The sequence below is a fragment of the Maniola hyperantus genome, chromosome 18 (assembly GCF_902806685.2).
Source record: "Maniola hyperantus chromosome 18, iAphHyp1.2, whole genome shotgun sequence".
NCBI classification, from domain to species: Eukaryota; Metazoa; Arthropoda; class Insecta; order Lepidoptera; family Nymphalidae; genus Maniola; species Maniola hyperantus.
In genome coordinates, this window is record NC_048553.1 from 4,559,233 (window position 1) to 4,585,169 (window position 25,937).

General features: G+C 37.4%; 2 protein-coding genes and 1 long non-coding RNA gene across 3 annotated transcripts; 1 reads left to right on the forward strand and 2 right to left on the reverse strand.

Annotated features, from left to right (window-relative positions):
• The first annotated feature begins 1,248 nt into the window (after window positions 1-1,248).
• Window positions 1,249-5,328, forward strand: Sras (Ras converting CAAX endopeptidase Sras). Its single transcript, XM_034978170.2, has 6 exons — window positions 1,249-1,507; window positions 2,108-2,352; window positions 3,031-3,198; window positions 3,598-3,666; window positions 4,085-4,147; window positions 5,077-5,328. Exons 1-6 carry the CDS (start codon window positions 1,392-1,394, stop codon window positions 5,277-5,279), a joined length of 864 nt encoding a protein of 287 aa, XP_034834061.1. The 5' UTR covers window positions 1,249-1,391; the 3' UTR covers window positions 5,280-5,328.
• Window positions 5,329-8,643: 3,315 nt separating this feature from the next.
• On the reverse strand, window positions 8,644-20,241 carry LOC117990694 (BTB/POZ domain-containing protein KCTD3). The gene is made up of 13 exons (XM_034978169.2): window positions 20,061-20,241; window positions 19,595-19,908; window positions 19,186-19,342; window positions 18,598-18,674; window positions 17,141-17,234; window positions 16,319-16,536; window positions 15,711-15,923; window positions 15,109-15,225; window positions 14,402-14,541; window positions 13,534-13,708; window positions 12,865-12,961; window positions 12,358-12,566; window positions 8,644-12,067 (listed from the first exon to the last, which is right to left on the reverse strand). The coding sequence occupies exons 1-13, from the start codon at window positions 20,105-20,107 to the stop codon at window positions 11,928-11,930; spliced, it is 1,998 nt and encodes a 665-aa protein (XP_034834060.1). The 5' UTR covers window positions 20,108-20,241; the 3' UTR covers window positions 8,644-11,927.
• Window positions 20,242-20,508: 267 nt separating this feature from the next.
• LOC138403570 (uncharacterized) lies at window positions 20,509-25,707 on the reverse strand. Its single transcript, XR_011237830.1, has 2 exons — window positions 25,582-25,707; window positions 20,509-21,108 (listed from the first exon to the last, which is right to left on the reverse strand). It is a non-coding gene; the product is annotated as an uncharacterized lncRNA (long non-coding RNA).
• Between the last annotated feature and the right edge of the window lie 230 nt (window positions 25,708-25,937).

Below are 25,937 nucleotides of genomic sequence, written 5' to 3' on the forward strand. Positions count from 1 at the left end.
TTAGCATACAGTACATTTTCATTTCTTCCCTAGTCACAGGTTTGATTTCAGGAAAAAAAATCACTGTATTCAGATTTCAGAACATTTCACGAGGAATGTTTATTAAGTAGGTAGATTCTAACAGGTATAACTCATAATAACTACTACCCGTATTAAAAATGCGAAAGTGTGTTTGTTTGTTAGTTTGCCTTTCAGTCACGAGCAACAGATAGACGTGATTTTTTGCTAGTTAGATTAGTAGTAGCAAAATAGGCTACTTTTTATCCCGGAAATCAGAGAGTTTCCACAGAATTTTTTAAAAACCTTAATCCACGCGACGAAGTCGCGGGCATCGGCTAGTTTTCATTATATTCAGTAAAAAGGACGTTTTATGTGCTGGCACGTAGATAGAGTAATAAAGGTAGATGCAGGAACGTTTGCTTTCTCATTCGCACTAAAAAGAGAGCACAGATAAAGTTGGTTACTAATGTGATAAACAGAGACGCAGCTAACCTATTTTTTGTCCCTTATCCTGTAACAGTTTTTTTCAAGAATATATAGAAGAAGTTGCAAAACAAACTTTGATAATTCGTGGCGTAATTGTATTTCTCATGAGTTATTACTTGTTTTCACATAAAAAAACGTTTAATACAAATATTGTTGATCGGTTAATACAAATATTGTGGCTAATTCCGTTGTACACAATCTCCAAACTAAACTAAAATGGGACGTCTAAATCTATTGCTATCCCTTTCATAATGTTGCTTGCGGAAAAGTATAGCACTAGATTTAGACCTGTTAATTCAGTTTAGTTTAGAGATTATGTACAAGAGAATCGGCCCCATTGACTACTAAACAATGGTAATAATTGTCGTGTTATTCATCGTTACGTCGAGCTATCGCTATTACATACGCGGTTACACAGGACTTAAATCTACCTATTATTTTATCTACGTGCTGGCAGCCTTTGTTCTACAACTACGCCCCCCTGTCAATGTCATTCAAGTGCTAAAAGATGGCCAAAACAGCACCAAAATACCTGAGCACATACCCCATACAAATCCTTTGGTAGGTATACAATACTATCTCTATGGGTATACATCTGTGGCTAGACACTAGACCATAGAGGCTAGACTAGTGACTAGGATTACATACTCTTTGATCAGAAATCCCAGTTTGAGTTGATCCCAGACCACAGTCCCAGACCACCCCAGACACCATAGATTAATATGTATACCTGCAGACACAGAGTACAATCTCTTCGCAGAGTACTTTTTTGATCCCAGAACAGATTAACAGAATCCCAGAATTCAGAAGACAGCAGAACAAAGCAGAAGACAGGAATACAGAAATCAGAAATTGGTATTTGGTATAATTTCTTGAAGTCTGTAAAATTATATTAAAACGATAAAATGTCTCTTTTTGATGTAACTGATCCAAATACCTGCCTATATTCGGGACTGGCGTGTGTATTTTTAACATTTTCTTACGTTGGCAGTTTATACATTTGGAGATCTAAATTAAACAGGTACCTATTTATTTATAACTTGCCTTTGCCCTAAATTTGTGCAGTTTTTATTAGTGTGCAGGTTTATTTTTGTAAATCATTTAAATCCTTAAAAGTCTTTGATTTTTAGGATAAAGGAATTTGAGGAAAGTACATAAGTAAAAGTATCCTACTCTGTCCTTGTGACAAGCTTCTCAGAGCCAAATTTTATCATAATTGGTTAAACAGATGAGCTGTAAAAAAGTAGCAGACAAAAAGATAAGTTTTTGCATCTAAATGATGCCTGTGATTTCGTTCACACCTTGATTAAAATTTTTAAAAATCCTGTGGGAATTCTGAGTTTTCGGGATAAAAAAATAGTCTATATTCACATCCGGGATGCAAGTTATTTCTGTACCAAATATATGATGCCTGCGGGCTGCAACTTGTGTGAATTCAGGTTTCTTGATAATGGTGTGCTCTTCGATTTTTCGGAACAAAACGTAGCCTATGTTCGTTCTGGGATATAAGTTAACTCTGTACAAAATCAGTTGAACGGATGGGCCATGAAAAGCTAGCTCACAGATATATTTTTGCATTTGTTATATTAGTATGGATTAGAATAGATAAAATGTGTTACAGAGATCACCCAACAACTATCAAAAGAAGATTTTTCAGTGTGTTTTGTATGATGCTGCTGGCACCAGTCTTTACATACACACTTCTGAAAGAAGAAACCTTGGAAAGAGGGAGCCTCTATGAGTATATGGGTTTCAGAATGTCTGGAATGATTGCAGCATTAATTGTCCCCTTACTTTTAACTGCCACTTTATTTTTGGGTCCATTGACTATGCATTTTATAGCTGGAACATGGAGATTGTATGCAGGTATGATCATATTACATTTACGCAGCCTCTGATATTGTACATTAGTACAATTAGTACTTAGTGCCTTTGAAGAATTGCAGTTGTGCAGCATACACACTCAATTACAACAGGTCAATTCCAAAAATCTGCATTAATCATTATTACAATCTCAATAGCGATAAAATAATGTGGTTTTTTGTATAGCGGTAGTTTATGGGGCTAAAATTCACTATTCAAGAGAATAATTTAAAAAAACTTCATTTTTATTTATTTTTAACATGAACGGCACACTGTACGAAAGTCAATGATGTCACAATTACAACAATTTTTTTCAATTTTTCAACAAAAATACAGTAATTTCTGTGGGAAAATATTTTTTATGTTAAAAAATTTAAATATATATTTTGTCGTTTACGCTTTATGACGTTGTTAATAGCTTTTGGTATATTTATTATTTTAATAATAAATAAAAATCATGATTTTTTAAATCATTCTCTTTAATAATGAATTCTAGCCCCATATACTGCTGCTATACAAAAAATCACATCATTTTATTAGTACGTTCAAGACCCTAGTCTTGTGATGGGCTGAATTTATGGTACTCTTGTTGGCACCATTCAAAATAAGATTTCTGTGCAGGTGCAGCATCGTTACTTATAAAAATGGTAGTATTGTAATAACTATGAGTTTATATTTCAGATCCTGTGTATTGGATATCAAGTTTTCAGGATCTAGTGTGGTTGCGTAACCATGTGATGGCTCCTATAAGCGAGGAGTGGGTGTTCCGGTCTTGTATGATGCCATTGTTGCTTCAGTGTTTAGAGCCACTCACTGCTGTGTTCACTGGGCCATTCCTGTTTGGTATTGGTTAGTTTTAATTGGAAGTATTTGGGCAATTGTGGTAAAATTAAATATTGCATCACAAAAGAAATATCCAAGACCATCTTTTTGTGATGCAACATGTAATTTTACCATACTTAGTTGTTTTTATTTTAATAATTAGTTTATTCATATTAATATTGACTTGAATAATGAAAGTCCAAATAAAAAACCTGGTTGGAATATTTTTCAAAAATATGTTCAACTGTGTTTAAATATTTGTAGACGAGTTTTTCACTACTCAGCATTTCTTCTAAGATGTATTGTAGATCTTCGTAATATTTTGCTTCATCATAAAGTGTGATACTTTTTAAGTCAGAGATGCCTTTTTCTTCAAAATTGAAATATATTTAGTTTCATGCTAAAATAATATAATATTTATTTCAGCCCATTTCCATCACTTGCACGAACTATTGTCTGGGGGACATTCAATCAAATCTGCATTATTTATCTCCTGTAAGTATACTCAACGTCTATAAGTAAAAATAATAGTAGATTATTCAATCTGTGAAAATCCCATGGAAATAGGTTCAGCCGTTCAGAAGATTAGCCTGTTCAAACAGTTAAAACTTCAATTTTATCTATTAGTATATATTAAGTACAGTACGAGGCCAAATGTGATGAACATCGATCTTTAGAAGGAGACAGCAGATTTTTAGAGCACTCATGTCTCGGTCGTTGAGACCACAAAGCGTCATATGGGTATGAGTGACAGAGACAACACTCTACAAAGATGAAATGTCATTCTAAAGGCCGTCACCACTAACTCACTAAGCTGGTAAGGTTCATCACTTTCGGCCGCGTACTGTACTTTGTAACTACAATATTAGTACATGAAAAATAAGTAAATAACTCTAGTTTTTTTCTTTTTCAGTGTTTCAATTCTCATTTACAACTGTATTTGGTGCTTATTCAGCATACTTATTTTTACGAACTGGTAAGTGAATAAATTGTTTTAGTGTTTAGGTTTCCTATTCAAAAACATATTTTTTAAATAAGTAATGGTATTTTAAGTAAATCTAAATATATAAAAGGAAAAGGTGATTGACTGACTGACTGATTTATCAACGTACAACTCAAACTACTGGGCGGATCAAGCTGAAATTTGGCATGCAGATAGCTATTATGACGTAGACATCCGCTAAGAAAGGATTTTTGAAAATACAACCCCTAAGGGTGTACCTAGGGGTTTGAAATTTGTGTAGTCCACGCGGATGAAGCGGGGAATAAGCTAGTTTTTTTATAAATTTAAATCTTGGTGTAATTTTTTCATTTATTGCATTGGTAATAACAGGTATATTCTTTTGGAATAAAAACTGTCTAAAATGCAGTCTATTTCCTTTTGACGGACAACGCAAAATACCAACGCAAAACGGTACAAAGAATGCCTTTGTATAGTGCCATATATATACGCGAAATGTCGAATCGCATAACGCCAAAGCGTATATATACGTTAAATACCAAATCGCTATGATATTAAAAACTTAACATACAGGCCCTTAAAAATATCTAAAATATCCTTAATATTTAATAACATTAATATTTAAGAACACCTTGCTTGATAATTTGACTTTGGTTCAGAGTTTGAGCTGTGAAAAGGTTGTCCGTTGCCCTTATATCCCTAATTCCATAGAGTACTAAACAGTTGCAGTATGACCACAGTTTACGTCGAGGCTTGGACGTCACTTGCAGGCGTCAAATGTTCCTACATGTTGACGCTAAGTAGCCTATGAATCGCCTATTTTTCTTTAATTTCACGTCACCCATAGCCTAATGTTTGACGTCGTCGATTCAGGATAAAACCGAGATTTCCCTCACCCTAGTTCACTCTGGTATGACTTTGTAATACGAATTGTTTCTTTTCAGGTCACTTCTTCGCGCCGCTAGTCGCCCACGTATTTTGCAATCATCTAGGATTTCCGAATTTCTTCGAAGTATTTCACTTTCCGATGTTACAGAGAATTCTTATTATATTCAACTATTTCCTAGGCCTTTTCCTTTGGATTTACTTGCTTGTGCCTCTAACCAGCCCCTACATCTATGATAATAGACTGGAATTGTTAACTTGACTCTATTAGTTTGTCTACCGGTTGCATATTTTTTTTACGAAAATGCAAACGAGACTATTTCGTTTACGTTTCGTCGTTTAAGTTTTATAAGTCTCGCAAATTGCTAATGCGCGTGGCCGCCATTTTAGTGACGTCAGCACTAGACTGAAGTTTCGAGCTGATGGTATATTTTTATTTCGATTGACGTCAAAATGACGTCATGCCGATGGTAATGAACATGGTTCCAGCGCAATAGCAATTTGCGGGACTTATGACAATACGTTTTTAGTCAAAATTAGCAACTTTACAGGAGAGCAAAAAACTTCCAGAGGTTTGGGTTGTTATGGATACCATGCAGTTGCTTTTTTGAGTTTCTGTTGGACATTTTCTTGTTTCTGACTGGCCGAAAGACGTCGTTCTTGATTCTCTAGCGAATGGTCTCGAAAGGTTAAAATCGCCACAAAATGACTTACGTGGTGTTAGACCTTAAGCGACGATTTATGACCAGTGTTGTACGAGTTATTTTTACGCAAGTATTAAGGCAGAAACATACTTATAATTTATAGCAAAATCACATGTTAGAACGTGATTTAGAACTAGTAAGAGCGATTCACTATCACGCTTTTTCATCGAGTATTCCTTCACATTTTAAAAAGATTTTTTCCAACAAGTTTGCGTATAATACAAGACAATCGCAGTCGCGTCATAAGTATGTTTTCGCTCTTATTAATTTCTATTTTCCCGGTAAATATGCAGGGTGTGCTGATTATGTTATTATGTGGCATTCTCTAGGCTGTTTAACATGTATAATATACGTAAAAAATGAAACTTATTTGTAACTCAATGTCCATACCCCTAATATATAGTCATAAGTGATAGGTACACTTTTGGCAGAACAATCACGCGTATACATGCGTGGTAAAAATATAATTATATAAGTCAATATGCTATATAAAATGTTAGAATTTTGCTTCAATTCACTGCTATTGTGAATCGTAAATCGACACAAGGCTTTTTTAGTGCGCGTGAAACAAATAGTCCAACCTGAACACCACACGAGGCATATGACTACGCATTGTACAAAAAAAACACATCGCCGGGCTTGTGTATTTACCTTAGTCTATGACCTGCGCAAACCGCCATGTTACAACTTTAGACACTTGTTTTGCGATAAATGTAGCAAAACCCTGCTTTAATTTTACCAGCTTACCCGTAGTAAAATAGTACGTACGTATGAAATCATGTTTTAAACTTTCAACTGTAAGTAATAGCTGAAAAAAATAATTTCAAAAATACTATATTGGTGTCGACACTATTTGTCCCTTCTCAAATAGTGCCGCTGCGAAAACTTATCTCGATAGGTTCATAAAATTGATGTACCTATTTTATATTTGAACTTAGGTATTTTTTAACTTTAACTATACTTATTGTTTATTCAGTAGTCATTGCTCAATGTCTGTACAGGTTTTATGTAAATTAAGTTTAATTTTACCTATTCGTATAATTTTATATGCCTCATGTGTTTGTGCCATAAAATAGCATATTACCGTAAAGCTAGACATTGGAATAAGATACCATATATTGCGAGAGAGGCGAAACTACTGCTTTCTTTGAGAGCTGTATAATATAAGTATTTAACTTGGAGAGGACCTCATGCACCAATCACTATAAATATCAAGTATATAACTTGGGGTGGACCTTATTTATACTTATATGTAAGTATGTAAGCTCTTAGGTTCCATTCCCGACAGGGACAATTTAGGCATTTATAATTTTTAGCTCGAAAAACCTATTCATCGTAATCGGTAGCAAATTCTGCCCCTTTGGTTTGGCTGTGAACAGCCAATTTAACCAATCTTTGGCTTCACATCCAAGGCGGCTTCGGCCGTAGCTAGAAACGCCTGGAAATCAATTAGGGGTTCAATTAAAATTGTCACACCCTTGTTAAGCTAGCCCGCTACGAAGTCATCAGCTTTTCTTCCATAAATTCCATACGTCAGACCTCTATGCAACAATGCGCAATGGTGCGAACCGAATATCTAGCGTTGGTGTGCGTGCTCCAAATTCTAGCTTTACCTCTTCATTTTGAGTTTAAGGGACGATTTTTAATGCATTTTAGTCTTCAAAAAGGGTTTATTATTTTTCTGCATTCCGTTGAAAGTCCTTAAAAGGACTTGGTTAGGACGAATTTTATCGTCTATGATTGAATGAGTTCACCTACATTGCACAAACATCACAATGACAATGGCGTCACTAAATACACACAAATAGTATGTCTCTATCGTTTGCACTCGTGTGACAGAGATGGATATTTTGTAAAACTATACTCTATCCACGTACATAAGTTAAAATATCGGTCTCTCTGTTACGTAATCTCATACAAATGACAAAGACAAAAATCAGTGGGCGACAACCATTTTGAGTGACCAACCAATCACAAAAGAGCCACCACCACGTAACACGGTAACCACGAAAAACATAGGTTTGTGATTGGTTGGTCACTTAAAAAAATGGTTAACGCCTAATGACTTTTTCATTTGTATGGGATTACGTAACAGAGAGAGTGCTATAAAGAGTACAGTTGTAATACCCATACCCATACCTGTGACCTATTATCGCCCACTTGTCAGTCTCCTACAGAGACAACACGAAATCCATTGACTTATATATTACTTCGTATGGACAGGGCCATTGAACAAACAAAATGGCACCGACTCATCCATGCAGCCTCAGTGACGTCTAGATTTCATACAGGTCGTTTATTAGTATCTAAGAGGTGGCGCTTATTTATTTGGTTCCAAAACCGTGGAAATTTTGTTTGCTTGGGCATATCTTGTCATTTATATCGATGACGAAATCCGAAATCAAAGCTGCCGATTAGGTATCTCTTTCTAAAGTTTGATATGTAATCTTTCCTGCCGGATACTGTACGTACGAAATAGAATTAGTTTAGAGTAAAACGTAACTTCCAAGAAGCTTACGTTATTTCAACATTTTGTGTAACTACCTAGTCAATTGATGTAACTTTGTATTAAACGTATTTACTTAAATTGTATCAGGTAGGTATTTATTGTAAAATCTGCAAGTTATTATCATAGCTTGGATCACAATTAATTATTTAAGATATTGATAATGTATTATGGTTACCATACTAAAATTGTGCTAATTTACTATAAGTGTCAATTTACAAGTCATTAAACTATAGTATTTTATTTTACATGTATTTTTTTTGTATCTATATTACCTACCTTTCTTGTTCAATCTATTTTGTTTTAATAATTGTTTGATTTATAGGATTTTAATAAAGTGGTTGATCTTAAAATATTGTGCTTTAGTAGCGCACTTCAAATAAGTTTTTAAAGGAATTCAAATAAAAAAGATTAGGTATAAATTCATTCAGAAATATATATTTATTTTTATTCTATAGAATTCATCTCATAATTGGGATAGTAATAATAATATAATTAATTTACACTATAATTCTATACACCAGATAACCATAAATAACAGATTAGATTCAAAATAAAATACGCAAAAAGTGAAAATTTGGAACATTTAACACCAATACAAACGGCCGTAATATTTCTAGATGGTTTATCTAAAGATTCATGATTAGCGATCGATCGTCTCACAATAGGTATAGCAACTAGGGGATTTCTGAAAATCATTTCTTAGTGGAGGTTTATGTAAATCTCGTCAAGTCAAATCCCATGGGATCAGTAAAATGGACGACACGAGTACCTACATAATGTCCAGAATTAGGATTTAGGTATATGACGCATCGGGGCTCAAATTAAGTAAGTATACTTTTTTTTGGTAAATAAAATAATGTGTCACTGACCATCGTGTAGTAACAAGAAGCTTGAGTGCAATCTTCATGTATGGGGGACTAAATAAAAGGCGCACGAAGCGCACGCTCAGTACGCTGCGTTTCGGGCGCTTATCATTATGGTATGAAATTCTATGGAACGGATTACATCGAGAGCTGCCGTCGTTGATACCATTTTAATAAGCGCTCCAATCGCAACGTACGGGCTAAAATTTATGACTGCTGCGATCCCCAAAAAATATTATTATGGAACTATATTAACTCTTGTATACATAATATATTCGGTAATAAATTAAATTATTTTTCAATTTTTAGTGTTTGTGTATCGAAGTCGGTTTTTATTTTTTTTGTAAAAAAATTTTATTTCACAATTTTTAGTGGCCCCATGGAATTATGCTATGACTGGTTAAAAATCTACTGTTTACTAAGCTATTACACTGATCGCGAGCAATTTACTCTTATCCGTTGAGGAGTTCCAGTATCTATCTTCGAAGATGTTCATCAGATCTTCACCAAATTTAAATGGGACCAACTTTGAAGTATACCCTTTCAAACAAAAGAAGAATATTCAAAATCGGTCCAGGCGTCATCGAGTAATCGGGGAACATACATAAAAAAAAAAAAAAAAGATTCCGACGAATTGATAACCTCCTCCTTTTTTTGAAGTCGGTTAATAAGCTCCAAACGCGTGAATCGAAAAATTTTAAATTATTATATAATATTTTTTTTAGCTACGAGTGAGTACCTAACGGAAATAGTCTAACATATGAGATTCGAACACGCGGACTTTTGAATTTTAGTCCGCTTTTTAAGCTAGTTTTGTTGAGCTAGTGAGGCTAGAGTTCAAACGTTTTGAATCCCGTCGGATCATTTTTGATATTTATTTTAATAACAGTATCATTAAAATATTTAGACAACTACATACAACATACTAGTGAGCCAAATATCTATATGTATTTTAAATTATTTATATCTACGCAACATCGACATAACAAAAATAATTCTTTATATTACATTATACAATTTAAATCTAATAGTCAATTCAGTCATTTCTACAGATATATAACATATTAGTAAATGCTTATTTTACAGCAGAAATGTTTTATGTTAAAATTGCTCCCCCCTAGCTTAATTTTTCATAATATCAAACAATGAATAATGGTTGGGGAAGAGATTTTGACATACGTTTCATACATATTAATCCCACCGCCTGGGCAAGATTAACAGAGATAAATTATTAATAAACTTTAATAAAATGAACAGGCTATTTGACACCACAATTATGATGAAAATTATTCAAAGATGTGAATCAATTTGATATCAGGGCTGATCGCCAGATAGATTTTAACTGAGAAATGAGACATTTGACAGATTTTCAGTACAAAAACTGTCGGGGTTAAATACGGGGTTATCCCGTAGTTAAATTATAATATTAACTGGCGATTATAATCAGCCCTGAAGTGAACTTTTGCTATAAGTATCATTGTCCCTAAGCTTATTAATATACTCTATCCGCGGAAAGAAGTTACTATAGCGCTCTCTGTTACATAGAGACAAAAATCTCAGTGGGCGTTAACCATTTTGAGTCACCGACCAATCACAAAATTCACAAACGAAACTGATGTTTTTCAATTGAATTTCGAATGTTTTTGAAATCATGTTTGTGATTGGTTGGTACTCAAAATTGTTAACGCCCACTGAGATTTTTGTCTCTATCATTTGTGTGGGATTACGTAATAGAGAGAGTGCAATACTAACTTCTTTCTGCGGATAGAGTATAATAGATTTTCTTAACCATATAGATATCATAAAGTAATCTAAACAGTATTGTTTAGAGTTTAGGAAGACAAAAATCATTGGTTTTTCCATAGTTGTCAAATAGTCTATTATTTTATACAGAATATATTGAGCTCAAAACTACCAGGGACACAACAGGACAATAATAATAATTATTATTACAAACGAATTAATAATAACATTTAGATCAAAAATTTCTTTTTATATAAACATTTATAAAGTTCCCTCAGACAATCGTAAAATTTTATCTACAATTTCCAACTTCAAACTATCAAATTTTATATAGTCCATATAAAATGACTTCTCCCGCACCATTTAAACTCTACGGGTCAACTGTCATGTCAAAATTTGAAAGTACGAACCACTGTAGCTGGAGGGTTGGTGTAATTATGAACCAGCTACATATAATTCCTTTAAAACAAGGACTAAATCGTACTTTTGACATGAAATTTGACACAAAGTTAAAATGGCGCGTGAGAAATAATTTTTTCCGCATTATACATACGAGTAGAAAATATAATATATCGCTGAAGATAAAGGCTGGTTTATAATGTTTTAGTACTATTCCAGACCTGCTAGTGGTGTACTATCACAAGAATTATAAAAGTGAATACAGATTTCATTCCAGTACTTACCTATTTCACTGTATTCAGTCCAGTGAATGACTTTGCAGTCATAATTTTTAGTCAAGCTTGACTGGAATTGTATAAACACTCAATTCAGTTTTGGAAATTCAATCGTCTGAAAATGGCTTAAATGCCAGCACTAGAATAAACTGGATCTAGAGACAATAAAATATGAACCGACCAGTAAATACATACAATGAAAAATAGTCTTTATACCCTGCAGTTAAAGTTGATTTTGGAATAATCTACAGGTTAATGTACTAAGGTTGTTTAAACAAATGGAAGGTTGTTTCTTTCATTTCAATACAATGCAAAAAAGTCATAAACAACGTAGTGATAAAGTTGATTTTGCAATAAATTCGTTTAATCTACAACTAGTGAGTACACCCGGAGTATCACGTCGCATAGGGCCGAGCTTCACGGCTGTATGGGACGGTTGGGCGACTGCGGTACGACGACGGGCGCGGGCGTCGCGTCTAGGTCGCATGCGGATAATAATCGTACCAGTTCGTCGGGCGTCGGACCGCCGTCCGGTACGGGAGATTCTTCACCTTCACCTGTGTGAAAAAAGTAATTATGCTGATCAAGGAATCATTCGTGAATAAGCTTGTGATCTGCTCCATTTGATGAGGTTAATTTTTGTAGAGAGTGATTGTTTACCTTCCATTTATAAGACTAGCTGGTGCCCGCGACTTCGTTCGCGTGGATTTAAGTTTTGAAAAATCTCATCAGAAATGGTTTTCCATACTAAAAAGTAGGCTAGGTCACTCTCCAGGACCCACATCTGCGTCGCGCCGGACCTGTGGCCGCACAGCAACAGTCTCCGCGCTATAAGAGATATACGTACCACCGCCATTTCCACTGCTAGTGGTAGCGCTAGCGACGGCCTGCAGCGTCTTGGCCGCCTTGTCGATGGGCCCTGTGAGGTCCCACATCTGCGTCGCGCCGGACCTGTGGCCGCACAGCAACAGTCTGCGGGGCCGCAGTGCGCCTTCACACTCTGCGACTACGAAGCAAGACACCGCTGAGCCGTCTACTGAACGGATCGTGCATACTCTGATAAACAAGAATAATAATGAAAATAGAGATATACTATAAGATTTATTAAAATACTAGATGATGCTCGTCACCGTAATACTTTTCGCAGATTTATATTTCGCTTACTTATTTTGCACATTTTAATTAATAATAATTTATGCAATTAAAAACGAACTAAATAAAAAAATTATGGTTGCGATATAATATCAGATCAATGAAGATTCAGAGAACAAAAAACCAAGTAAATTGAAACCACTTGCATATTCCATATTGAGTTGATCTTTTATCAATTCAAGTAAGATCGCAAAGAGGATACCTTTTGCCGTTGGAAGCGAGTCGAACATACAGCGTGTCGGTATCGGGCACAACTTTTTGGATAAATATTTGCTCTTCATCCTGCTCTCCATACGGACCTAGAAATTAAAATGTACTGAAATTACTAAATGTAGATAGTTGGGGTCTCTTCGCACCGAAAGGCGCAGCGTTGGTAGACTTTCCACTAGGTGGACAGATGACATCAAACGAGTCGCAGGGAGCCCGCGCCGCCTTTTATATATTTAGATTACTAACTTATTTTTCAGGTAAATGATTTTTAATAATGTAACTATGGGCGAGATCTTTGACACTTGATGCGATCACGATTCACGTCATGTGTAGGTACAGTGAATATAAATTCCTGAGTTGGTTTATTTGAGGACCCTTCACACTTTGAGAACCAACAACTTTTATGACCTGTCATAAAAACCCGAGTCTCGGCTTATTTTTACAAAATTTTTTCGACAACGCGTATGTGCGTTGACGGCACTCGCTAAAGGCTACTTGCGACACATATACATGTAATAGGCACAGGATCACATTCTTGTAGTAGGTACATGACATGTGGCACCCTTCGAAAAATAAGGGCAGTTGAAGTGTAGATCATGTCTGGCAGTGGATATCTGTCAGTTGATACGGATGGTTATGAATTTTAAAAAGGTTTTCTTACCACAGTCGTTATGCGGCTGCGCCGTGGGAGCTTCTAAAGCTAGGACCTTGAAAGCTGCCTTGGGCGTGGTCCCCGGCTGAGTGGAGATCATTCCTCTGAAGCGAGTGACACGCCAAGATCGCACGTGATTGTACTCACTGCACACTGATATAAGGTAGTTCTCTGATAGAGATACCTGTGGATAGGGATGTTGCCTATGTCAAAAATAATTTATTTACTAGTTTTTTTTTAATATAACAAGGTTAGGTTAGGTTTGTTGGTGCCGTCACCCATAAATATGATTTTTTTATTTACATGTTCGCAATTTTGAATTCTTAACATTTGATCTTATAGCGGCAATAGAAATATACAGTGTGAAAATTTCATCTCTCTACCTATTACGGGTCATCAGATACAAATACATAATTAATGATTTTTAGGGACTAGGGAGTCAAGAAGGCGCCCTGGGAAACACCAAGAGCAAGTACCGAACGGGCGCCCTCCCGCAATTCTGCCCATATATCTAAGAGGTTGGTGGCGCCATGGGAGATGGAAGGTTCATGAGATACAAGCCCTCTGAAAGACCGACAGACAGACGGCGCCTTTCGGATATGGAACCCTGAAAGGGTTTTTAATTAATGTTTTAATTTATATATTTATTAGTATCGGCAAGCGCAGTGTGGGACGACCTCCAACCCGCTGGACTAACGACTTTAAGAAGGTAGCGGGAAGTGGGTGGATGAGGAAGGCAGAGGATCGTGTGCGGTGGCGCGCTCTTGGGAAGGCCTATGTCCAGCAGTGGACGCAAACAGGCTGATTGATTGATTGATTGATATTTATTAGTATGTACGAGTAGTTTGTTGTTAAAGCTCGTTTTCATCAATCTCACCTTAGTAACTGGGCTTTGATGCACGGTGAACGTTTGGAACAACTGCGGACCGTGACCCACGGTTTCTGGATGCTGCACGATAACGCGTACCGAGCCATATCTAGTGCCGTACGCTATTTCTATCCAGTTGCCGCATAGATCTATTGGAAGATTTTTTTTTTTTAATATTGCAAGGTAAGAAAAACACATCATTGCTTATAAGTTCCGCAAATTGCTATAGCGCTGGAACCATGTCTTATTAACATCGAAATGACGTCATTTTGCCGTCAGCCGAAATAAAAATACACCATCAGCTCGAAACTTCAGTCTATAGTGCTGACGTCATTAAAATGGCGGGCACGCGCATTAGCAATTTTCGGGACTCTTAGCAATGTCAAGGTTGGAGCGTGCTTACTTAAAATTAATAAATCTTTATTTTTCTCTTTACATTCTTTACATTTTTTACTAGATGATGCCCGCTACTTCGTCCGCGTGGATTAAGATTTAAAAATTCCTGTGGGAACTCTTTGATTTTCCGGGATAATAAGTAGCCTATGTCCTTCCCCGGGATGCAAGCTATCTCTGTTCCAAATTTCATCAAAATCGGTAGAACGGATGAGCCGTGAAAGGCTAGCAGACAGACAGACACACTTTCGCATTTATAATATTAGTATGGATTTCTAAAATAAGAAGCCAAATAAATAACACAAAATATATACATTACTTACTTGTTTTTGGTGTGAGGTATACAGAAATGGCTGTGATTGGTTCTTGATTAGGATCTTTATATAGCTGCGTTACCAGGAGATCATTGTCTTTCATTCTTAGAGGGAACTTTTGCATATCTAAAAAAAATATACCATGACTTTTACAATATAATCGAAATAAACACTTAGAATGATTATGAGAAGTTTGCCAGTGCTGGGTTCTCATGTGCCATACTCCAGCCTTGCTTCAACCGGTAGGTTAAATCACAACCAAGCACTACTTACCGATATAGTTAATAGCGCCCGTGGCATTCCCAAGCAAGAGGAATGAGCCCGCTGTATCGTATGTGGTGAGATAAGCCACATCTTGCGTTTGCCAGTGCTGTGTACTTGTGTGCCATAATCAGGCTTTACTTGAACTGATAGGTTCAAGTACAACCAAGCACTACTTACCGATATAGTTAATATAGCGCCTGTGGCAGTCCTAAGCAAGAGGAATGAGCCTGCTGTATCGTATGTGGTGAGATGAGTCACATCTTTCGTTTGCCAGTGCTGGGTTCTTGCATGCCATACTCCGCCTTTGCTTCAACTGGTAGGTTAAAGCACTACCAAGCACTACTTACCGATATAGTTAATAGCGCCTGTGGCAGTGCCAAGCAAGAGGAATGAGCCTGCTGTATCGTATGTAGTGAGATGAGCCACATCTTGGGTTTGCCAGTGCTGGGTACTTGTGTGCCATACTCCGGCTTTACTTCGACTGCCGGCACCGCTCAGCGCTACTAACTGTGGACCTACGAATAGTAGATGTTCTACACGAACGCCTAAATTGAAAGTGCCTGCAAGAGAAAATAATTGAAATAATAGAGTGGTAAATTAATTAGTAAGGACAGAATTAAAACTTAGATATATATAACGGAGGAGATAGGGGAGAGAGATTTGCAATAAAATTCGTACCATTGCATAGTTTATTCACTGCACTCATAGTTTATTATCAATCTTTAACCATCTTTTGAATAAAGTGAACTTTTACAAGTACTTTTGTTTCAACAAATGCGTCTACCAATATATTATTACTAGATGATGTGACTTTGTTTGCGTGGATTAAGATTTTTAAAAATCCCGCGGTAACTTCGATTTTTTCGGATAAAATTATTTCCTTCCCAGGGATATAAGCTAACACTGTACCAAATTTCATCATTATGGAGAATAATTTATATTAGAAACAACTTGCCTATTAACGTTCGTCGAACCGGTTCTGTATGTGTAGAGAAGGCCCATAACCTAACAAGAGGGCCACTAGCTATGCCAAGCATGACGTCAGTGCCTGTAGAGTTGTTGCCGTTAGATGCCGCTGAGCCGCCAGTTTTGGCGTTTAAAGCTATCCTTTCTATAACCGAGTCTTGGACTGGCGATTGAAAAACTACGTACCAACCACATGAGTCTGTTAATCTGGAAAAAATTAAACATTATAGGTATACCATTTCACTGATATCGCTCGTTAAGGGAGTGAAACAGATGACGTAAAAAAAATGATTCATTAGTTTTCGCGATAATCCCGAACATACATACATATAAGTCGAATCTACAACCTTCCTTTTTGAAATCAGTTAAAATCAAGGAATTTAACGTCACTTTCATTCTCCCGCACGTCACAAGCCAACTCAGTCAAGCAGTATGGTACCTATAGTCAAGTTATTCATTATCAGAAAATTATATACTGGGTATATAAAATTCTATACATATAATATGAATAATATCGTTTATTATTCAAAAAGTATTGGTACAAGTATAAGTATTTACTACAATTACAAATGATAAATGACTAGCAAGGTGTATATTATACTTGTTTACTTGTACATTACATAACCTTTTACCAGTGAATATGGTCATACTACATGTACCATGAATGTTGATTATGTCATATGTGCAGAAGTCATCTGATGAGATGAGGCTGACATAGACACCAAAAGTTGAAAAAGGTTTTATTCTATGTGTCCTTTATTGAAGCATAATAGCTAGAGCTGTGTAAAAATAATAAAAATACTTGATTTACCTGTAACCTGTCACAAAGTGTGTGTATGCTACAGCAACCCAGTTATGATGTGCTTTTATTATTTGTACTTTCATATTTTCCTGCCAGGTGGTGGCTGAAAAAAGAAAGGCCTATGAAAAAAGCTGCAAGATAATTCTGCAAATGTCATTGTTGAATCTTTGAAATAGTCAGTAGAATAACATTGTACAATCTATGAACAATATTAAAATCACAAAATGTATATGATAACTGCACAAGTGAGTAATTGAACATGTATAAGGTACCGTATGTACCGTAGCCATGTTAGTTGATAAAAACCTTAGAATCGTTCATCAATTGTCAAGCAAACGTTATTTCTTAAACAGTAGTTTCTTCAAAAGCTGTCAAGGAAATCACATTTCACTTGTAAAATACTTATTTAATTTACAAGGTATCACAGTAATTTACCAAACCAATATGGTATGGTAAACCAATTTTTTTTTTCGAATTACACTTTTTTTAGCTCTGTAGTGGTAATGTTTCTATTGTACTAAATCTCAACCTAACAGCTTATTTTTAAAATGGCTTTGACACAGACAGATGGGTTGGACGACACTAGAGATTCCCTTGTTGTAGTGATGATCAATTGCAAATTAGAAAATCATAAACTCAATTGTTTACAATTGTTCCATAATTCTTATACAAATCTATATCAGGGAGCAGGAGGTGCCACTCTTGTATAATAATCGACAGGTCGAGTTGACAATCAGGGTGAGAACGCCCCGCACACCCGCACATTTCCCGCGCTAGCCCGGTGCAGGCGAGCGCAGGTGTGCGGGCGTTTCCCCACCTCGTACCCTGATTGCTATCTGGAACTATCGCATACTATAGTTAAAATCAAATTCAAAATTGTTTTTAAACACATTTTTTATGATAAGATTTAGGGCCGGTTGTTTCAACAAATTTTGACGGACACGTAACCTTTAAATATGGCGCTAACGAACGTAAGAAAAGAAAAAGCGTTGATTCAGCATCTATTAGCGCTAACGTTCGTTAAAAAGTTACGTTTAGGTTAACCAGTGCTGGCGCCATTGGTGATCGTCAAATCAGTTCGTAACTTCATACTTCTTACAAACGGAATATTTTATTTACAAATTATAATGGAATCAATTGAATTCAATGCTTTTAATGGTAGTTTTTTTGAAGATGAAAGAGAATTTAAAAAAAGAAAAAGTGTTTAAAATGCGAAGTAGCAATGTCAATAACTATATAATTTAATATAAAATGAAATAAAAAAGGAAACGGAAAAGTATGTTAATTTTTAGGGTTAGTTTCGTTACCAGAATAACAATGACGAACAGTTTTTTGTATAATGAAGCAACGCTCTTAAATTAACAGATGTTAAAATTCGTCTACGTCTGTTAAATTTTAACGAACGTATCTTACGAAGACCAATGGTTTGAAACAACCGGCCCATAGACTATACAATCTCAACATACTTTCTGGTGGACGCAATCCTTTGTGACTCTCTGTATTGCCCAGAGAAGCTGCCCTTGAATGACCTCGTCCACATCGGCTAAAACAACACCACATATAAAACACACCACATACAAATTAAAAGCTTGAACACTGGTTAAACTACCTGTAATGGAATCATTACTTTAGTTTTTTCAGGTACCTTCACTTTAAATAAAAAATAGTAAACTTCTTATTACCAAGGACATTTTTAACCGGTAGCAGTTTTATTTAACTATTCAAGAGTGTGTAAAGGAAAGTAAAGTGCAAAGGAGTTGACTAGAATTAAGTTTCTATTTTAATCTATCTATCAGTAGCTCAGTACCCTTATTATAAATGCGAAAGTGTGTTTGTTTGTTGGTTTATCAGTTTGTCCTTCAATCACGTCGTAACAGTGCAACAGATTGACATGATTTGCATAGGTATAGATAACGACCTGGAGTGACATAGGCTACTTTTTATCCTGGAAAATCAAAGAGTTCCCACGAGATTTTTAAAAACCTAATTCCACGTAGACGAAGTCGCGGGCATCAGCTAGTATAATATATCTTTGTATTAAAAGAAACTCTAACCTCAATTGGTCTTGTGAAGGTATTCTGCCCACTGTGCGTAGGTCGAGAGAGGAGTTCCTAGAATGTGTCCTGTTAGCTGCCACATCTGTGTTTGAGGATGTTGAATTTTTCCTTGATACATTACTGCCATTTCTTCCAGTAGTATTTGCTACATTAACTGAAACACAATTTAAATATCAATTACATTTTCATTTTATACTATGAAAATTGTAAGTACTTATCATCAATTCTTATACCTTACAAAAGGAATACCAGGGTATAAATAAACTGTTTACTGTGCTTGCTGCACATACTGAATAATAAATGCAACAGTCGAGCGACTTAGAATATATTAATAGTTTAATTGAATTTACTTAATTCAATTAATCTATTCAAATATTAAACATAAAGGTTAAAATTAACTACTTACGTGGTGGTGGAAGATAACCATAGAACAATACATCTCCACAAGATGAATGGTTCATTTCATCGCACAATGCAAGTCTCCTGCTCAGTGGAGTGATGCCAAAATAGTCACATTCATGTCTAAGCGCCCTTATATTCACATTAGTAAGGTCTATGTCCCTTGTCCTCAGGAAGTTCAGTATAAGACCAAACAAATTTGGATCCCTGTCTATAAATATGGCTCCAGTTTCATCCCGCACCGTGGGTATGCGACCGCTCAGAAGGGCCGTGAAAAATGTGTCCGGAACCCATGTTAAAGTGTGCCACGACGTCGAAAATCTACAGAAAACCACGCTATTATACCAGTCTGAAGAATGATCAATTTAATATCGACAAAAGTTAAATTGAAAGTCCCTTGAAGACAAAGTAAAAGCAAGTAAAAGGTAAACAATACGTAAGGAAAGGAAATTATACGAATTTATTAAGCATACCTTGTACCACCTATGTTCAAATTTACAATTTCTTGATAGTTAGACATTTAAAATATAAACCAGATCTTTTGGATAATGATTTTGTAAGCGAGTTAAATGATAAACTGAGAACTTATTTAGACTTTCGAAAATATTTCAATGATTTCATCGCAATTCGCAAGACACTTCACGGAGCATTGTTTTTCAATTCAATTCAATTCCCAATTATTGGCTTTTAGGTGTGCCAGCTGGGCACAGAGTGTTTCGCCAGTGTCACGTTTATGGAGAAGGCACGAAGGAGATTGTTCGGTGAGAGCTGTTGTACAGTTAAATTTTGAATATCTACAAAATAGTTAAAATTTTTTTTTTTTTTGGTAGTTTGTTAGTTTGTTAGTCCTTAACCTAGAAAAAAAAACACAAATGATTAGTTGTCTATTAGATTTAAAACATTAGTTGGAGACAAACACAATAATATTTACAATTTAATTTTATTATATTCTATATATTTACATAAAAATCTACAATATGGACTAAACACAAACATTAATAAACATTCAACATTTATAGGACGAGGGACTTTGTGAGGGAGGACATCATAGAGAGGATGGAGGAGTTTGGGACAGTTGAAGAGGATGTGAGAAACAGTGCCTTCATGTAAGCCACACTCGCAGAGTGAGTTATCCCTTATCCGAAGTTTAGCCAGGTGGACAGGTGTACAAGAGTGACCGAGACGTAAGCGGGAGATAGTAGAGGAGATCCAACGATTCGCATATCTATGGCGAAAAAACCACGGTCGTCTTGGGATGTTTGGCTGGATGGATGCATAAAATTTACCCTTGATTAATTTTGATTTATTCCAACACATATTCCAGGATTTATCCATGTAGGATTTTGCTAGGGCACTTAAATCTTGTGGCGAATTTTTGAAGTGTTCCAGAGAACCAGATTCTATAGCTGTTTTTGCACAAGAGTCAGCAGTCTCATTTCCAGGGATACCTGAATGACCCGGGATCCAGACCAGCAAGATAGATAATCCTTTTTGATTACATGAAAACAGAGCTTCCCTGATCTGTAAAACGATGGAAGATCTTGATTTACTACGGAAAGGATTTTCCTTAATAGACATTAGGCAACTTAAAGAGTCAGTCAAAATAACTGTTTGTTGTATGTTATGGGATAGTGCATACAGGATTGCTTCCAATAAAGCAGTGGCCTCTCCTGTGAACACCGAAGTTTCGGGGGGACATTTGAATTTCAAAATTATTTTGTATCTAGGGATCCAGCAAGCCGCACCGACACATCCGCTAGGAGACAGCTTTGATGCATCAGTATAGATGAGAAGGTGATTTGGCCAATTTTGATGAATAATGGTTTGAAGTTTGGCATTAGTATCTGGAGACCCTTTAGTCAAACCAATATCTGTAATGATGGGAGGGTTGAATACCAGAGCTTTGTAGGGGGTAGAAAATAATGGATTTATAGGAAAAGTTGATATGGGATGGGGAAGGCTGGTATATTTTAAAAAGCTGTCCAACAAATATGAAGAAGTGTTGCGGGATTGAGGAAATTTGGATAGTTTGGTTAGTCGAGGCCAAAGGGGGTGAGATGACAGCTGTAACATCTTGCTGACAAAGCGGTCACAGAGGTATTGGCGACGAATGGTTAGAGGAGGATCAACACATTCCACTTGCAGGGCATTGGTAGGGGAAGTTTTCATAGCACCTAGAATAATTCTAAGGCACTTATATTGGACTTTATTAAGTTTATCCACAGCTGATTTATTGAAGGGATCTAAAACAAACATACAATAGTCCATGTGGCTTCGTACTAGAGCGTTATACAATAATTTTAAAGAATAAGGGTGGGCACCCCACCATACTCCCGCTACTGCGCGTATAACGTTAATACCCTTTTCGCATTTTTTCAACACGTGTTCAGAGTGGGCAAGTCCAGTCAGTCTGTTGTCTAGATAAATACCCAAAAATTTAGATTTGTCTGCAAGATAGATTGGTTGATCCTCAAATGAAAAGTGGAAGGTGGGAAGGGACCTTTTCCTTGAAAACACTACTGCCTGGCATTTGCCCACAGACAGAGACAAGCCATGGCCAGACAGCCATTGGCCTAGGTAAAACAAAGCAGAGTTGATACGACAGGATATTTCCTCTACACTGCCTGAGCTGTGATAGAGGACAATATCATCAGCATATTGTAAGATGTTACAAAAACTGTTGACCGACAATTCGAGATCATGGGTATATATGCTGTATAGCAGAGGGCTGAGGACTGAGCCTTGTGGGAGGCCTTTCCAGACAAGTCTGGGGGGAAGGTAGGTAGACTGATGCTTGACCAGAATGGATCTGCAGAACAGCAGATTACATATGAGATGGATTAACCTCGGAGGGATACTCAGATTTTGCAATTTTTGCCTGAGCACCGGAAGTAAAACATTGTCATATGCAGAAGCAATATCTAGAAATATACCCACGAGGTACTCTCCCTTTGTAAAGGCTAACCGAATGTCTGTTGTCAGTATGCTGAGACTGTCTGTAGTACTCAAGCCCTTCCGAAACCCAAATTGGGAGGAGGGAAGAATATTTCTGCTTTCTATTAGCCATTCCAATCGGTTTTTAAGGAGATGTTCTACTATTTTTGCCAAAGTAGATGACAAAGCTATGGGTCTGTAAGAATTTGGATCTAAAGGATTTTTTCCGGGTTTTAGGATGGGGATAACTATTTGGGATTTCCAAGAGTCCGGGATAATACCGATTTCAAAACATTTATTTATTATGTTAAGGAAATAATATTTAGCTTTGTCATCTAGGTTGGTCAAAAAGGAATATGGAACGCCATCTTCCCCTGGAGTTGAATCTCTGAGGCCGTTAAGAGCTGTTTGAAGCTCAGAAAAAGAAAAGGGGGCATCCATTTCATCTGTAATTGGAGCTGGCGCTGAATTTGGAAATGAATCCACATAGGGAACATAAGGTGGAGCCAGTTTGTCAGCAAAGTTGTTGAGCCAATCAGAAGGATTGTTAGAAGTTGGATCAGAATGGTTTAGGGAGCGACGGAATCTTCTAACATTTGTCCAGACAATTGTGGAAGGGGAACGAGGGCTAAGATTTTCACAAAAACGGATCCAGCTTGATTTTTTCTTTTTAATAACTAATCTTTTAACTTTGGCATCAAGTCTTTGGTACTTACAAAAGTTGTCTTGGGTCATGCAGTTTGAGTATAATTCCTCAGCAGCAGTTCTTTGTCCAAATAAATCTCTGCATTCCTCATCCCACCAGGGAGAGGAAAGCAGATGATTTTTGGGTGGATGTTTTTTAGGAATATGGGAATCGGCCGAAGATTTGAGAGATGTTACAAATAGGTTGTAGCAAGTCAAAGCACTTTCATCACCTTCCAACCCTGGGAGAGAGTCTATCATGCAATCCACGGATTGAGCATAAGCTGCCCAGTTTAGCTTTTTTTTAAGGTTATATTTTAGAAGAGGGTCATGGTTAGGTTGGGGGAGGGATCTATTGTTTAGTGAAAGGACAATGGGAAAGTGGTCGCTGCCGTGTGTCGACGGGAGGATTTTCCAAGAAATTTGAGAGGCAAGGTTAGGCGAACAGAGAGAAAGATCCACGGCAGTTTTTGGATTCTGATTAGGGAATACCCTGCGGGTTGGAGAGCCATCATTGAGGATGCAGAGACCTACATCATCAAGAATGTCAATCAATAGCGAGGCAAACCCATCACAGCCGTAGCACCCCCACATGGTGTGGTGAGTGTTAAGGTCACCCATGGCAATGATAGGACTAGGAACAGAAGAAAGAATAGACTGTAACTCAGGGAGAATGGAGGGGGAAGGATGAGGAATATACAGAGATACAAAAGAGATGTTTAGTGCACGGACAGCGACAGCATTAATCTGATCGCTGTGGGCGGGAAGAGGGATTTGGGAATAGGAGATGGAGTGCCGGACAAAGACGGCACTGCCTGCATACCCATCATTCCTGTCATCCCTTAAACAGGTGAAGCCGGGCACCCGGAACCGAGAACCAGGCAACAACCATGTCTCCGAGATGGCAACGATGGCAGGATTATGCAGGTTGATAAGAGATAATAATTCATGTTTTTTGGGACGTAAGCTCTTACTGTTCCATTGCAATAGGATTATTGGGGCCGTTTTGGAGGATCTTAAACAGTTGGGATAAGTTGTTGGCAACGTTGGGCGGTAGGGGTATTTCACTACATGGCGAAAGAAGGGTCAAGAGAAGGGAGGTGATTTGCTCCAACATTGGGAGATTTCCAGAAGGAGAGTTGGTATTGTTTATAACGCTGCCATTAGGAAGGGATGAAGAAGGGTCAGCAACAATATTTTGGTGAGCTCGTTTGTCATATCCCCTTGCTAGAGGAGCTCGGGGACGAGGGGGGCGGATAATGGTTTGCCTGTATGACTTGTTTGAAGTCTGATGCGAGGGACGGGAGGGGGTCTTGAGGGGTGAGAAAGCGGGAGGGGAAAGCATCTCCTTTGTCATCTCTGCATAAGAGCGTCTGACAGGAGGGAACTGGGATGCCGCTTCCATGTATGAGATGTTGTCTTGGGACATGACGGTTTTTATTGACTGCTGTCTGGAAAATTCCGGGCAGGCTTTATCAGTGGAAAAATGTTTACCAGAGCAGTAGAGGCAAGTGGCTGACTCTTTGTCAGCTTCACAGGAGTCACCAGTGTGGGGTTGAGTGCATTTGTAGCACCTGGGCTTTGACCTGCAGATAGTTTTGGTGTGCCCAAACCGACAGCAGTTCAGGCACTGTATCGTCGGCAGTTTATAAGTATCAACGGGCAGGGACGTGTGGTAAGAGTAAACTTTAGAGGGCAGCATTTGCCCCCTAAAGGTTAACACCACGGATTGAGTAGGCACCCATGTCGTAGTGTTATCGGTTAGTACTTTTCGATTTAATCGTCTGGCTTTTACTACTTCCCCACAGCCTGGGGGTAGCTCCATTGAGTCAACGAGCTCGCCCATCGACCAGTCCACAGGGACTCCCTTGACCAAACCCATTCTGGTTACATTGTATGATGGTATGTGGGCTTTGAATTTGCACATGGATAGAATGGGATTGGTCAAGAAGTTATTGGCTGCAGCAGCGGTCGAAAACTCCACTGTAACCTTATTGCGGCCGATATTTTTAACGCCATCATGGATTATTGAGCCAATTTTGTGTTTGTGTAGGAATTGGCCAAAAGTAATGGCCCTCAATGAGGCACCTGAGGATGGGTCTTCAACTTCACGCGCGACTTGGACGATAAACGGTCCCTTGTCATCAATGGAGTACGACTTGGGGCCTTCGGAGAAGGAGGGGTGAACATAGAAATTTTGGACAGAAGGGTTCGTCTGTGTAGGGTCCGTTATGGTTTTTTTAGAGGCGGAAGGAACAGGTCCATCCTCTCCTTGACGTTTGCGGGATGTAGGATTTGAAACTCCCGGATCGGGAGGTTCACTGGGTGGATGTATGTTCATTTCGCAGGCTAGTTAGCACATATCTTCCTACTTACCAGCACCAATACGGTTAGTATTCACATAAATACCAAATAACAACTATTTATAGTGTGAAATTCACAGTAAAAACGCCAAAAAACACCGAAATCACTCTAATACGTGCGTCAACCAAAGAACGCTCCTTGGATTCGCATTGTTTTTGAAAGTGTCAATCACAGACCAATGTGTCAATTTCAATGTCAAAATTGTCAGTCGACAGCTTCCTTTCTCTGTTCCGTGTTCCTTTCCTATGTTCCTTTCGTAGGAATTGTCTATGGTTACATTACACACGGTCGTGCCTTGGACGATCTAACCTAAGGACGCGCCTCGCATGATTATTCCCCTCTGTCAATAGTAATGGATTTTTAATCCA